Below are 12456 nucleotides of genomic sequence, written 5' to 3' on the forward strand. Positions count from 1 at the left end.
AATTGCATCTTTAGCTCTTGCTACGTGGACACGATCCCTTACTAAGTTGCACATAGATACCTTGAGAAGCATTTTTGTCTCTAATATTTGCTTCTCAAACTCCTATGTTTCCTCCTAATTTGACGCTCTACAATGAATATCTTTTCAATCTCTCACTTAACCTCTTCAGATTCCCTCACTTGAACTACTAAAGCCTCAAACTACTACTCCAACTCACTAATGCATGCATGCAATCGAACTTTATCATGAGCCTCTACCTGGTTGAGACAATTTTTAGTTGCCCATTTTCCACAAGTAACTCAGAGATGACATCTTTTTAGCATCTTTGTGCACAAGATGCTTCTACTAGCATCTAGGTCTCATATATGCATGTCAAAGGGCAATCCTCATCCATTCCTCACACCTCCTATATCAAAATCCTAGCATGTCCTATGTTCCCCCACAACTAGGAAAACCACTCATTGAAGAGCTCTAACCAATTGACAATCTCCTTTGCTACCTGTTGTGAGACATCTTGGCACATTCTTAGTGGTAGAACTACATAGTCAAAAGAATCCCTTGTCATAGCTCCTTCACAAGCATCCTCCCATAAAGACAACCACTACCTTATATAGGCTTGCCTTTTCCATCCTAAAACTTTCATAACTATGGCATAGATCTACTAATCAGTAGCCCCACAACTTGTGGCCAAGTTCTAAATATAATCCCTCATGTGGGTGTATGCAAATTGCAGTAAGATTCTTAAAGAGGATCTCACATTTTTCCAACAACCCTTGCAAAATCATGATTTTCCACATATAAGGATTTGTCATCTATAGTATTGCAGGATCAACAAAGTCCATGTCTGCTAGTCATTTTCACAATTAATTTTGTGCCAAATGTCAAATATCAAAGGTGCCACATGTCATCTCTTTTTTGTCACTCTTTTTCTCACTTTTCTTCTCTTTGTTCTTTTTTTTTTTGCTCTCTGTCTTTCTTTCATTTTTTTTTTCTTTTTTCCTAAGGCCCTAATGTAGTTTGGATGTTCCAAAAGTATCTTCTTCTTTGGCATTCAGATTAAAATATCCTACAGGAGAATCTTCCATTATCTTGGCTTGCATTGCATTACCTTCTTCAACATATACACCATGATAGTTGGATGTTGTTGGCTCATTGGACAATCTCAAGCTTAGTGGTTTTCATCACATTTGAAGCACTAGTTGTTTCGTTGGGTACACCACTTTAGTCAACTAACCTCATCTTGAAAAATGAAAGTTGATGATCTATCTTTGTGAGTTAGCTTTTCAATTCCTATGTTAATGTTAATGCAAGATTCTTGACATCTGTCCATACATCATTCCCTACATGTTTTTTTGATGCTCCATTCTTTTCCTTAAACGATTCACTATCAAGAATTTCTATTGAATCCTCAAAGTATTTATCTTGTAGTTTAAACTCATGTGTTGCTTAGGCGTAAGATTGGGGTAACTAATACTTCATTTACTCCTGAAGATTCCAGCAAAAATACCAATACAATTGCCAATCTGTCACTAGCAATGGTCCAAGTTGCATTACGAGTTAAATCAAGGCATTTGCATATGTCTAAACATCATCCTTCTCTTTCTACTTCTCAGCTTGTAGCTCATTTAATAATTAACAACTATCCAAATTCAAGAACCTTTTGCTAAATTTTGCCCTAAACTAATTCAAGCCTGTTGTAGAGTTCTACCAAACCCTAGCAAGCCCTTATGCCATAGCAGTCTCAACCCAAAGCAAGGTACCATAATTAGTCCATTTATTTGGTAAACCAATCTTAATTCTTATCAGGATGGCCATCTCCCTTGAAAGCTAGAAGTTTAAACTTCCTAGAGATGCTTGAATCTTTCTGCCTTGGAAGATGAAAGTTGGGCATTCCTCAAAAGTTTCGAGATGAGGGTATTGTTAGCCTGTGAGCTATAGTTGGGACAAACATGCTATTATAAACCACAAGGATATACAAGTCCTCAACCTGGTAAACATTAGGATTATGCTCGACCACAACATTGGTTCCTCCATCATTGCCTCGGGATATCTCTATGGCATCTCCTCTTCTTTTGTATTGACATATAGTACTTCTTGCAATTCTAAAACCACCACATTGTCAATCTTGGATAGTAGCCATCTCACTCTTCCTCACTGTTAGATTACTCTATGGTAGGGATCACAAAGATTCTCAGCCAAATTGTGGGAATCTATTGACATTTATAGATGAGAGGGACCATTCCATTGAGATTCAGTGGCACAACTGAAAAGACATGTTAAAGGTACCATGATGACCTTGAGCTCCTTTAGAGAATGGTGAGAATCCTCCACCCCCACATCTGAAAGGTCTTCCTCAATAGAAAGATGTGAAACCACCTCAAAAAGAAATGTTGCTACTACTTTGCCATCTAGGCCTTATCCTGTCCTAATTTTAATCCTCTTGCAAAATCTCCTGCTCAATTAAAGTTTGTTCTTTTCCTTTTTCTTGATCTTGGGCATGTCCTCTTCACTTTTGAACCCTAGATATATCTGCACCACCCTCTTGAGCATCTTTTCCCTTGGCATTAGCCAAAAATGTTGCCACTTATGTCTTTCCTTGGGTATGCTCCTTCTCTTATTTAGCAATATCAACTTAACTCCACTTCTCAAGCTTTGCAAAAGATTCACCTAATCATGAACCAGATTCACAATTGGTCATCTTCCTACATTCAACTCTTCAAGAAGATGCCACAACAGTATTGGGTTAAAGAACAATAAAAGAAACTCACACTTTTGAAGTTAGTTCTCTCCCCACATGCAAGAATCATCACATAAACTACCTCTAATACCAAGAAGGGTGTAATGAACAACTTGGGGTGAGGCTCGGCTTAACCCTCACTCCCTGTTGCTCCGTTTTTATTCTCCAGACCACCTCACAAACCCTAATCCACATCATTGCCCTAACCACCTCTTTAATCACGAGTTTGATCCTTCAGGAGTTTGTGCGATACACACAGCTCTCTTTGCATGTCTTCAATGTGGACAGAAACGCTGAAACTAAGGAAGAAGAGAAAAACTTTCTCACTCAAATATCATCATTGCTATACATACTTGCTCAATTATCATCATTGCTATATATACACAGGTGAGAGTGGTGACTCTCCAGATCTGCCACGTGTCAGCACTTTTACTCAGCCGTATGGTGACCTCGGATGTACTACATCCTCACAAGAAACGTAAACAGCATGCCCGGCTGGGCAATCTCGTTCAGGAGCTCTGCCTTGTTGATGAACACTATCTCCCTGCCGGGAGAAGCCAGCATCTTGAAGAGTCCCTCGACGACGGGACTTCCATCGTACTCGAGCCTGCCGTTGCTCCTGAGAACCAGAGACACAGCCATCTCATGGATGAAAGCATCGTAATCATTGGCATGCTTGTTGGCTGCTTCCACCATTCGATGGTTCAAGAGGGTCAGCACGGGCACCATGTCATGCATAAGAATGCGATCCGCAAGCTTGTACATGAGTGATGACTTGCCACGGCCCTGTGATGAGCAGCCACCTCAAGTGAGTCCTCTATGTCACTCAGAAGTTCGTGTCTGGATCAATTGCGTCAAATAACAGCTGTGGCCACGGAAGCTTACCCAATCCGGCCTCCGCTTCCCAGGAGGAAGGTTGACATGCACGCCCCTGCATGAGAAATTTATAAGCATAATCTTTCTTAACATAAATCTAAGCATGTAAACCAACCCTTAACCCTTAAAAGTTTATGATCAAATCTATTTTGCTAGCATTTTACTTTTTTCAATCTAACAAAAAAGAAAGATAAAAAAATTTCTATGGCTTTTTCCTGATGACCACCGCAGCCGCACTGGCTAGCATATCTAAGGCACTTGGAACCACCTGGTGGCAATCTTTAAGAACGTTCACCAATTCGCGTGCTATTGGAGCAGCCGAGCACCCACACAAAGTATGCAAGCTTCCATGGACGGATGATCGGGCCATGGAAGACAAGATGCTCGAGTACCTGGCGATCGAAACCGGGCACTCGTAATTCACAACGTTCTGGAAACAGCTCAAGTCGATAGAATCAACTATGCTTTCGGTGGAAACCATTAGTTCGAATGAGCTACACCAAAAGAAAAAGAGAGCATGCATTAGCTAAACTGGAATGAAAGGGATACACACCTTGTGTTCTGATCGTTCTTTGAATCACTGGTGAAAGCCACTGCCCTGTCGAATCCCTCACGCTTCAAGGCGCCTGCTAGCACTACCACATCTTCCAGCTTTCTTGCTACCACTAGTGTCCGAGGTAGTTTATCATCGTCTTCCCGAAGTTGCTGGAGGATACTCACGACCTTGTAACGAGAGAGAAGTTTGTTTCAAAGAGAAAATAGCTAGCAGCGAACTACGAGTACCTTTGGCAGTTTTTTGGTGTCGTCAACGATTATACTAACGGCTTGGGTGATGCATGCTCCCTGCTCCTTCAAGGACTCGCCTTCCACAACTCTAGCCACTGGATCTTCTACGTAAGATCTGGTTACTTGAATTGCTTCCCCACTGAAACTTCTGCTCAGTATTACAACTTGCATTGTGTGGCTCGTATGTAGCTTAATTGTCTGAAGGTTTTCCTTGAAACCTTTCCGGATCAACTCGTCCAAGCCATCCACAACCTTGGAAAACAAATAAAGTGGTAGTGAGCATCAGTGTGTCGTGACGGTTTACTTACCAGAAACGAAACATCCAAGAGGTTTAGTGCCTTTCTCGATACCAAGTGACAAAGCCTCTCTGGTGTAGCTACAAGAACTTGACACGCAGAGGACTCCAGCCTGCAATAACAAGCGATCAATGTAGCTTTCACTTGATTGAAACAAGAGCCTACCCTTTCACTTGGTGCTCTAGACTCGCACCCGGGTGGATGCTTATGGTCTGAAGCCCCAGAAGCTTTTTCAAAGGCTTGCACAAGTTTCTTACCTGTACAAAACAAACGCTCTCACGTCAGATGAACAAACACCATAGCGAAAGGATCAAAGTCTCTTACGTATAGCGCTTCCTCTTGAGACGGCACGAGAAAGAGAGCGATAGGCTTTCCACAGAGCCTTGTCTTGGAGGGTTGCTTGACAATGTAGTCCACCACTGCAGGAATGTAAGCGATGGCTGCAATGGTCGACTCCTGGACGGTTCCAATGACGTCCAGACCTCCTCGGCAAGCCTCCCAGAGGCTAGTCTCAAAGCGAGACAATTGCCTATCAACGCTAGCAATCACTCCGGACAGTATACGAGCACCATTTGACGAACCTGCTATCCGGGACAGGAGCCGTCTGTCGTAAGCTCTCGTATCGTCTTCCCCACCAGAGCTATCTTCTTCTTCTTCTTCGGAGCTATCATCTTCGTCCAAGGAAGCAGATTCTCTGGCTTCGGAGATTTCGTCGTCCTCGGAACTATCATCTTCGTCGGTTAAAACTTGACTGCCATCTTGACCTTCGTCAAGGTCACTGTCTTCTTCAGCCAAACCCTCCATCGTTTCATCGTCATATCGCCTCTTCTTGCGTTTTCCTAGACACCGGTTATTGAATGGATCCTCAGGAGTTGGGAGGCTGTAGCACATTCCCTGTATGAAAAAAAAAAAAGAGAGATTCGAAGATCGAAAAGATAAAGATCCACAACCACGGTTCGTGAAAGTCGAAGATGTAGGAAGAACGAGAAAACAATGCACGAAACTATTATAAAAACAAATCTATTCGCAAAAGCAAAAGCCTAGAACGCTTACCAAAAACCAAGCAAGTGAAGAAAGAAAACCTCGAAGCGAATCAGACTAAACATACAATCCACCACAGAATGCTGGCATTACAGAATGCGGGCATTTTCCAGCAAAGAATCGATCTAATGGATCTGTCACTCACCTCGCAAACTCGCCGCTTCCCAGCTTTCCTCCTGCGCTTGGCGGCAATCACGGCAGTGTGGAATCCAGCGCCGCCGGCGCTTCGCAAGCGCTTCCTGGCGGCCTTGTTCCTCCGCTTTGCCGCCGCCTCCTCCGCCTTCCCCATCAAAACCCTAGCTACACCATAAACCTCTCCAAGGAGAGAGCTTTCCTTCCAATTGTTTTTAAATTGGAGAGAGTACAAATGTTACATACAAAACAACCAACAAAACAAACGAAGAACACGAGTCTTTGGAGAGAGCGCTTGCGAGGAGAGAGCGCTGATATTCTGGAGACCGATTGCGTGATTCTTCTTGTGAGTGTGTTCCTGGATTAAAACCCGCTCGGGTGGTGGTGGTGGTGGTGGTGGTGGTGTTCGGGCTGTGGTTGATTTTGTTGTTGAGTTGGAGTTGGAGTTGGAGTTGGAGTTTGCTGCTGCTGCTGCTGCTGCTGCTGTTGTTGTTGGTGTTGGTGGTTTACCATGTAAGCATTGTACATTTCCCTGTTCATGACCTGGATAGACAGGAGAACACGAAAGAGTCAGTAAAAAAAGAGAATTTTGCGTGAGAAAACTCCATAGCTCGGACACACACCAAGCACAACACCAGGAAAGCTCAAAACGATAGAATAGATACCGAAACAAGGAGAACTTTTGACGATCTTTTCCAGAGCACTGCAATCCAAGAGAGTGACTTGTTCCTGCCTAGAACAAGAGAAAAACAAACAGCACAAACATAAAACACTGACATTTTCACGACGAGAAAACGGAAAAACGAGTGAAAAAACTCCAGAAAACTCGAGGTGGAACAAAAACAATGGAACTTTCGTTACTTACCTGGACGGGAATTTGCAATTGCTGCTGAGAAACGTAGACGTTGTACGAATCCGGCTCGCTCACGATCGGTCTCAATGGAGCTGCCGCTGCCGCCGCTCCTGCTGCTGTGCTCGAGCTCCCCAAGTCGACCATGTTCATCCCCATCCCCATTCCCATTCCCATATTCATGCCGACTCCCAGCATTCCCATTCCCATTCCCATCCCCATCCCGTAAGGCAACGGAGCCATCTGTGGAGGGATTTGCATGTGTGGGTGGCGAACACCATTGGCCATGGCCATTGGAGGCATGCTCATACCGCTTCTCATCGACATCATCTACAAGAACAGGAAAAAGTGTGAGAACTATGTAAAAGTTCGATTTTTGGCACCTGGAGCTGTAGCTGTAGCATCTTCAAGTACTCGATAGCTTCGTCCAGCATGGAAGCTTTGTCAGTCTGTGGGGAAAAACGAAGAGTAACGTCAGTGAGAGATCAAGTGCAAAGACCTTGTTGGAGTTTGGGATGAGCTCTTGCAAGGCTCTCATTTTCTCGTTGATTCTATCGCGCCGCCGCTGCAAAGTCCGCGTGTAAGTCGAGGATGCTCTCAAGACTAAAGAACAAACAAGTTACGTACACGCTCGGAGAGATTGTGAACTTCGGCTGCCCGGCTTCTCTTCGGACGAGTGGCTGGTTTTTTGGTGTCGACAGACTCCGCTTCCACGTCCTGGAAGCCACAAGAAAACGCAAAGATCAATAAGAACCTCGAAAAAGTCTCCGCGTACCTCGCTTTGACAATCCATGGACTCGGTCATCTGTGGAGCCTTCCTCTTCTCGGCAATCCTCTCGGCCTTGTCCGACTTCTCCGTCGTGTTGTCCGACCCCCCGGACGAGGAAGTGATGGTAGGCTCCGCGTCATACTTCTTCGATCCCGCCACACTCTTGTGCTGGCTCTCGTCGTTTCCAAACGACTTGGTCTTGCAGCTCGAGCTCCCTCCCCCGGAGATCATGGATCCCGCCTGCTCTCTCTTGACAGCTCTCGCATGATCGCCAGCTTTGTGCGGAGAAACCAGCGGAGCCGACTCCGCCACGATCGAGCTGCTGCTCCGCTGGACCAAACCTCTCTTCAATCCTTGCTGCTCGGACTCATGAACGAAGGTGGTGGTGGCTGCCGAGCTCGCAGAAAAATTTGGTTTTGACGCTTGCCTTTGATCGAAGACTGCTGCTGCTGCTGCTGCTGCTGCTACTTCGGGATTCATGGCTGCTAACGACGGAGTAGCAGTCGCCGGTGCCACCGTCGTCGTCGTTACCGTCGTCGAAGCCGTAGGCCACTTGGGAACCGGAGGTTGGATCGGGGCAGTGGTCCGGACTCTGCAAAAGGCCTCGAGGCCCACCTGTGAGCTCAGCCCAGCTGCGCGCTCGGCACCAAGCGCCATCGCGGCTTCCGCGCTTGGAAGCTTGCTGGTGGTGGCGGGAGGAGCATTACCACTCGGCTGGATGGCTGGGGGCGACGTGTGAGCAATCGTTGCCCGCCTGCTGCTGCTACAGCCAGCAAACGTCTGCATGCCTGAATTAGGAACGTCGGCAAACAAATCCGAGCAGTAGCTCTTTTCGAAGCTTTCGTCCATGGGGTAGTGCAGCCACGACAACATCTCGTCGTCTTGGGCAGAGACGATGGCGGAGCTGCCGCAGGGTGGCGGTGGTGCCGGCTGGAAAAGCTCCCCTCCCAAGCTCTTGCTATTCTTGATCTCCAACTTTTGCTGCTGCTGCGGCTGTTCTTCCTGTTCTTGGTGGTGATGTTGATGATGGTGGTGGTGTTGATGGTGGTGGTGGTGATTCTCTAGCCAGACCCCTGATCCTGTTCCATCCCCAGAGCTTCCAATCCTGTTAATGTTACCGCTCCTACCTTGCATTTCTAGATCTACGTCTAACTCGAGCCGGACTGTTTCCTTGGCTTGGTTCGCGTCACTCTCCCGTCTGGAAATCACAAGAGATATCAGCGAGGCAAAGAGCAAATTCTCTAGATAGCTCTCCTCCCGAAAAGAAGAAAGCAAAAGAGAGAGGTGATCACGGTGGAGGGAAGGGAGAAGAGATTTACGCTAAGGATAATTCGGAGATGTTGAGCTTCCTCTGCCGGAGAGCCTCCCACTTCCCTTTGAGAGGCAAGATCTGATTAGAAAGAAAGGTTCCAGTCATGTTGAGCAGAGGAGGAGCTGGAGAGCTCATACTTGACTGCATTCCAGCCAAGATCAAAAGGAAAAACAGAACAAGACCAAAAAAAAGGGAAGAAAAAAACAAAACAAAATCCAGTGCTGTGTGAGTTGAGAGAGATCTTCTCCAAAAAAGAATTTTATACCTTACTATGAAGATACTCACGCTGCTGCCGCTGGGATTGCTCCAAATTCATCACTTGCTCGTCCATTACTTGACGATCATCGCTTCCCCTCGCCTCGGAGCAATAATCTCGCAAAAGAAAAACGATTCTACATTCTTCACAGCAACGCTGCTACCAATTTTAATCTTGCGACGCCTCTGTGATCTTCTTCCTTAGATCTACTTGCTTGCCACAAAATTCCAGCTATTGCACGCTCTAATCGACGCTCTGGAGCTCACATTCTACGCGAATCTGGCAGATGTCCGGCTAAACCCCTCACAGTATTCCATCAACCCTAAATCCGCCATAGCAGCCAGCACAGAATAATTATTATTTCTTTTTTCCACATCATCTTATTGCCATAACAGGAGACTAATTTCAATTAAGTGTCTGGACATGAGAGATTTTTCTTTGCCAGATGGCATTTTTCTAGTGGATTGAAAGATTTTCCATCACGGCATGCCTTCTAAGAATGTGACATTTGGCACTTCTACAGTATAGATTTTGATCGATTCGATCAATTTTGCATTGCTGTACCTTGTGGCTGTAGATTAAAGTTTCTGTCAAGTGAATATAACATGTGGTATTTGTATTGTGTGGTGTGTAGTTTTTCGTATTTCATTAACCATATTTCTTATATAAACTCATTAATTTGGCCACAAATTCTAAATACATTCAATTAGAGCATGAACATAAAATATAAAGTATTTCATACCTTCTAGCTTTAAAATAGCGTCAATTCCATCTGGAGTTCTTTTTGCCTGAAATTTAAAACTATAAGAAAATAATTAAGAAATTTAAATGCTTTTACATAAAACTTAGCCCATTGATTTATTTCCTCCATGAAAGAAACATTTACTAGCTTAATAAGCTCGTCAACAAGCCTCTACAAAAAATTAGTTTATCAAAATAAATACAAAACAAAAATAAATTAATTAATTTTCTCATTGTAACATACCCAAAGGATAAGCTTTGCAGCTACGCCCTCGTCCAAAAGCTTTTGCATATTTCTTTTTACCTTATAAAGCCTACCAAACAAAAAATACATTTCATTTTGTTAAATACAACATCATTTTACAGATAATACCTTCTTGGATTTTGTTCGTCGATGATATCCCGTGCCATGCTAACAATGTCGTCCTCCCACTCGATCGCAATCACCTGGTTTTCGTCAAATGGATACCTTCAATTCAACAACCACTCAAAGTTAGTTCAACCAAAAAATATAAGCTTTCAATCATAAGTTGCTTACTGCTTTAGCTTGCATGCTTCTAATGATAGCACGGCCTGTCGGAAATTCTTCGATGCTTTTGCAATCCGCAAGGCAAAGTGCTCTTGCAGATCCAGATTCTCTCGCTTGGCAACGAAATAAAGAACTTGCACAACCTGGAAGATGGCAAATCTATTCAGGAAAACAACGGACGACTGTTGGGATTTCTCTGTACTTACGTCATCTACTGTTGGATTGTGTACGTCCACGACAATGCACCGCAATCGAACAGAGTCGGATAGCTTAGACGGCTGAGAGCAGCAGAGCAACATGAACTTGCAATAATCTGAGTAGCGGTCCATGAGCCAGCGAATATGCTGCTGTGCCTCGGCACTCACTTTGTCCGCATCATGAAGAACAAGAACTGGATTATATAAAAATCTTAAGTATCATAAACAAAGAGGAAAAGGTGAAAGCTGTACCTTTGTAGCTCCTGATATAAGAATCGTTATCATAAGCTGTACATGCCACTTTCATTTCTTTCAAGAGTGTGGTGAGCACGGGCCTTAAATAAACTCCAACATGGAGGAGATTCAGTTCAACATGATGAGCACTTGATGTTATAGGAAGAGACACTTTTGTTCCCTGTCAAAACAACGATTTATAAGCATCCGTATCTCTCTTGGCAAGAAAAGAACGGAACAAAGAATATAAAAATTTGAACAGGCAGACCTCGACGTCAAAAGTTCTAGTGAAATCTCTAACCTGTAGAAAACAAATCAAAACACCGTGATCTATCCAGCATAAGAATCTTAAAAGAAAATGCGATAAAGACAGACCAGCCACGCAGAAATTCCAAAGGCATCTCGCAGCAGCGCCATAATCAAACTCTTTTTTCCGCATCCAGGAGGTCCTTCGAAAAGCAAGTGATGACAGTGCCCCGCAGATATCTGATTCACAAAGTGCTCAGTCCAAGGATGATCAAGCACGGAAATCACGCAACAAAGTTACTAGTTGCTTCAAATCGTGGGCCTGCCGACAGTTGATAACGAACGAGGACAAGCTCTCGGGACGGTGCTTGTTCACCCACAACTTCGGCGTGCTGGATATGGTACTCGTCGTCTGGCTTTGAGCAGCAACAGAAACGCAGCTGCTAGCCGGCAAGCAACTCGATTGCTGTGAATCGCCGTTCGTGGAGTGCTGCGCTGGCAGTTCAACAAGCCGGTTACATGCCGCAGAACAAGTCGAAAGCTTGGCCACCAATGCACCCAGATTGTTGTGAGAAACAGAACGAGATAGCTTAGTACCGGCGTGATCTTTCCTCAGTAGAGGGTTGGTTATGGAAACAAAGCTTGCGGTGGTGCTCGTTCTCTCGATGCTTGCAAATGTTGATCCGGAGAGCGATTCATGATCGTTTAGTCTTTTGAAACTGGAAGGCCCGGTGTTAGGCCTGTTTTGAGTATAAGTGGCGTCGTTTCTGGTCCATGTTTTCGTTAGAAATCTATGTTTCTTTGAGTTTCCGGTACCTTTCTGAGGTGTACGTGGAATTTACTCCAGAGAGGGCTTGGGGATCGTGATCGCTTTTCAACGTCGAAGTTCCAGTCCTTTGAAAATGGTTGAATTCAGTGTTTTCCTTGCTTCTATACCAAAATTCTTGTAGCAAAAGGAAAAAAAGAAAAGGAAAAGCGAATACCTTGGAGAAACAATGGTACTAGTTCTCTGGAAATGGTTGAATTCAGTGTTCTCCTTGCTTCTATACCAAAGATCTTGTCGATAGAACAGAAAAAGAAATAAAAAACGAAACATGATACCTTGGAGAAACATTGGTACTACAACCCGCGACCGGAGTCTTGGGCCGCGCTGGCAGGATTATGGATCGCATCGAAGCCGTAACATTGGCGAGGTGTCCTACCTCCGCAGGCTTTGTGTTGAGATCCGACCAGGCGCCTCCGAAATGAAATCCCGAGGCGCTCGCGCTCGAATCCTCCTCCTCCTCCGGCTTGCGGCTTTGGAATCCAAATCGATTCCTCGTGCCAGCGCCTTGCATTCCCTAGCTATCCCTGGTCTTGAAAAGAACCAGACCTGGAAGAGGAGAGAATCCATCGCGGCGGACACAACGAGCGAGCTCCACGACAAAGAGCTCTGTCTTTTAGGGCAACCCCCA

The 12456-nt window shown here is 44.8% G+C and overlaps 3 protein-coding genes across 4 annotated transcripts; all 3 read right to left on the reverse strand.

The window, feature by feature from the left end:
- Positions 1-3730: 3730 nt before the first annotated feature.
- On the reverse strand, positions 3731-6037 carry LOC112351276 (ATP-dependent RNA helicase DBP3-like). The gene is made up of 7 exons (XM_024688836.1): positions 5882-6037; positions 5020-5589; positions 4861-4952; positions 4708-4807; positions 4397-4651; positions 4167-4336; positions 3731-4107 (listed from the first exon to the last, which is right to left on the reverse strand). Exons 1-7 carry the CDS (start codon positions 6023-6025, stop codon positions 3816-3818), a joined length of 1623 nt encoding a protein of 540 aa, XP_024544604.1. The 5' UTR covers positions 6026-6037; the 3' UTR covers positions 3731-3815.
- Positions 6038-9382, reverse strand: LOC9643999 (transcription factor PIF3). 2 transcript variants are annotated; one of them, XM_024688834.1, is made up of 9 exons: positions 9065-9382; positions 8807-8940; positions 7494-8685; positions 7346-7435; positions 7218-7283; positions 7102-7167; positions 6734-7048; positions 6534-6601; positions 6047-6411 (listed from the first exon to the last, which is right to left on the reverse strand). In XM_024688834.1, the coding sequence occupies exons 1-9, from the start codon at positions 9128-9130 to the stop codon at positions 6405-6407; spliced, it is 2004 nt and encodes a 667-aa protein (XP_024544602.1). In that variant the 5' UTR covers positions 9131-9382; the 3' UTR covers positions 6047-6404. The 2 variants fall into 2 exon arrangements, with proteins under 2 accessions (XP_002983759.2, XP_024544602.1); XM_002983713.2 differs by lacking the exon at positions 6534-6601 and having other exon boundaries at positions 6038-6411.
- Positions 9383-9683: 301 nt separating this feature from the next.
- Positions 9684-12404, reverse strand: LOC9644000 (replication factor C subunit 5). Its single transcript, XM_024688857.1, has 14 exons — positions 12104-12404; positions 11986-12045; positions 11819-11932; positions 11304-11769; positions 11132-11242; positions 11025-11057; positions 10775-10937; positions 10532-10716; positions 10335-10468; positions 10170-10265; positions 10041-10110; positions 9894-9968; positions 9798-9843; positions 9684-9747 (listed from the first exon to the last, which is right to left on the reverse strand). The coding sequence occupies exons 1-14, from the start codon at positions 12337-12339 to the stop codon at positions 9704-9706; spliced, it is 1833 nt and encodes a 610-aa protein (XP_024544625.1). The 5' UTR covers positions 12340-12404; the 3' UTR covers positions 9684-9703.
- Positions 12405-12456: the final 52 nt, after the last annotated feature.

The sequence above is a fragment of the Selaginella moellendorffii genome, unplaced genomic scaffold (assembly GCF_000143415.4).
Source record: "Selaginella moellendorffii unplaced genomic scaffold, v1.0 SELMOscaffold_59, whole genome shotgun sequence".
In the NCBI taxonomy this organism is placed as follows: domain Eukaryota; kingdom Viridiplantae; phylum Streptophyta; class Lycopodiopsida; order Selaginellales; family Selaginellaceae; genus Selaginella; species Selaginella moellendorffii.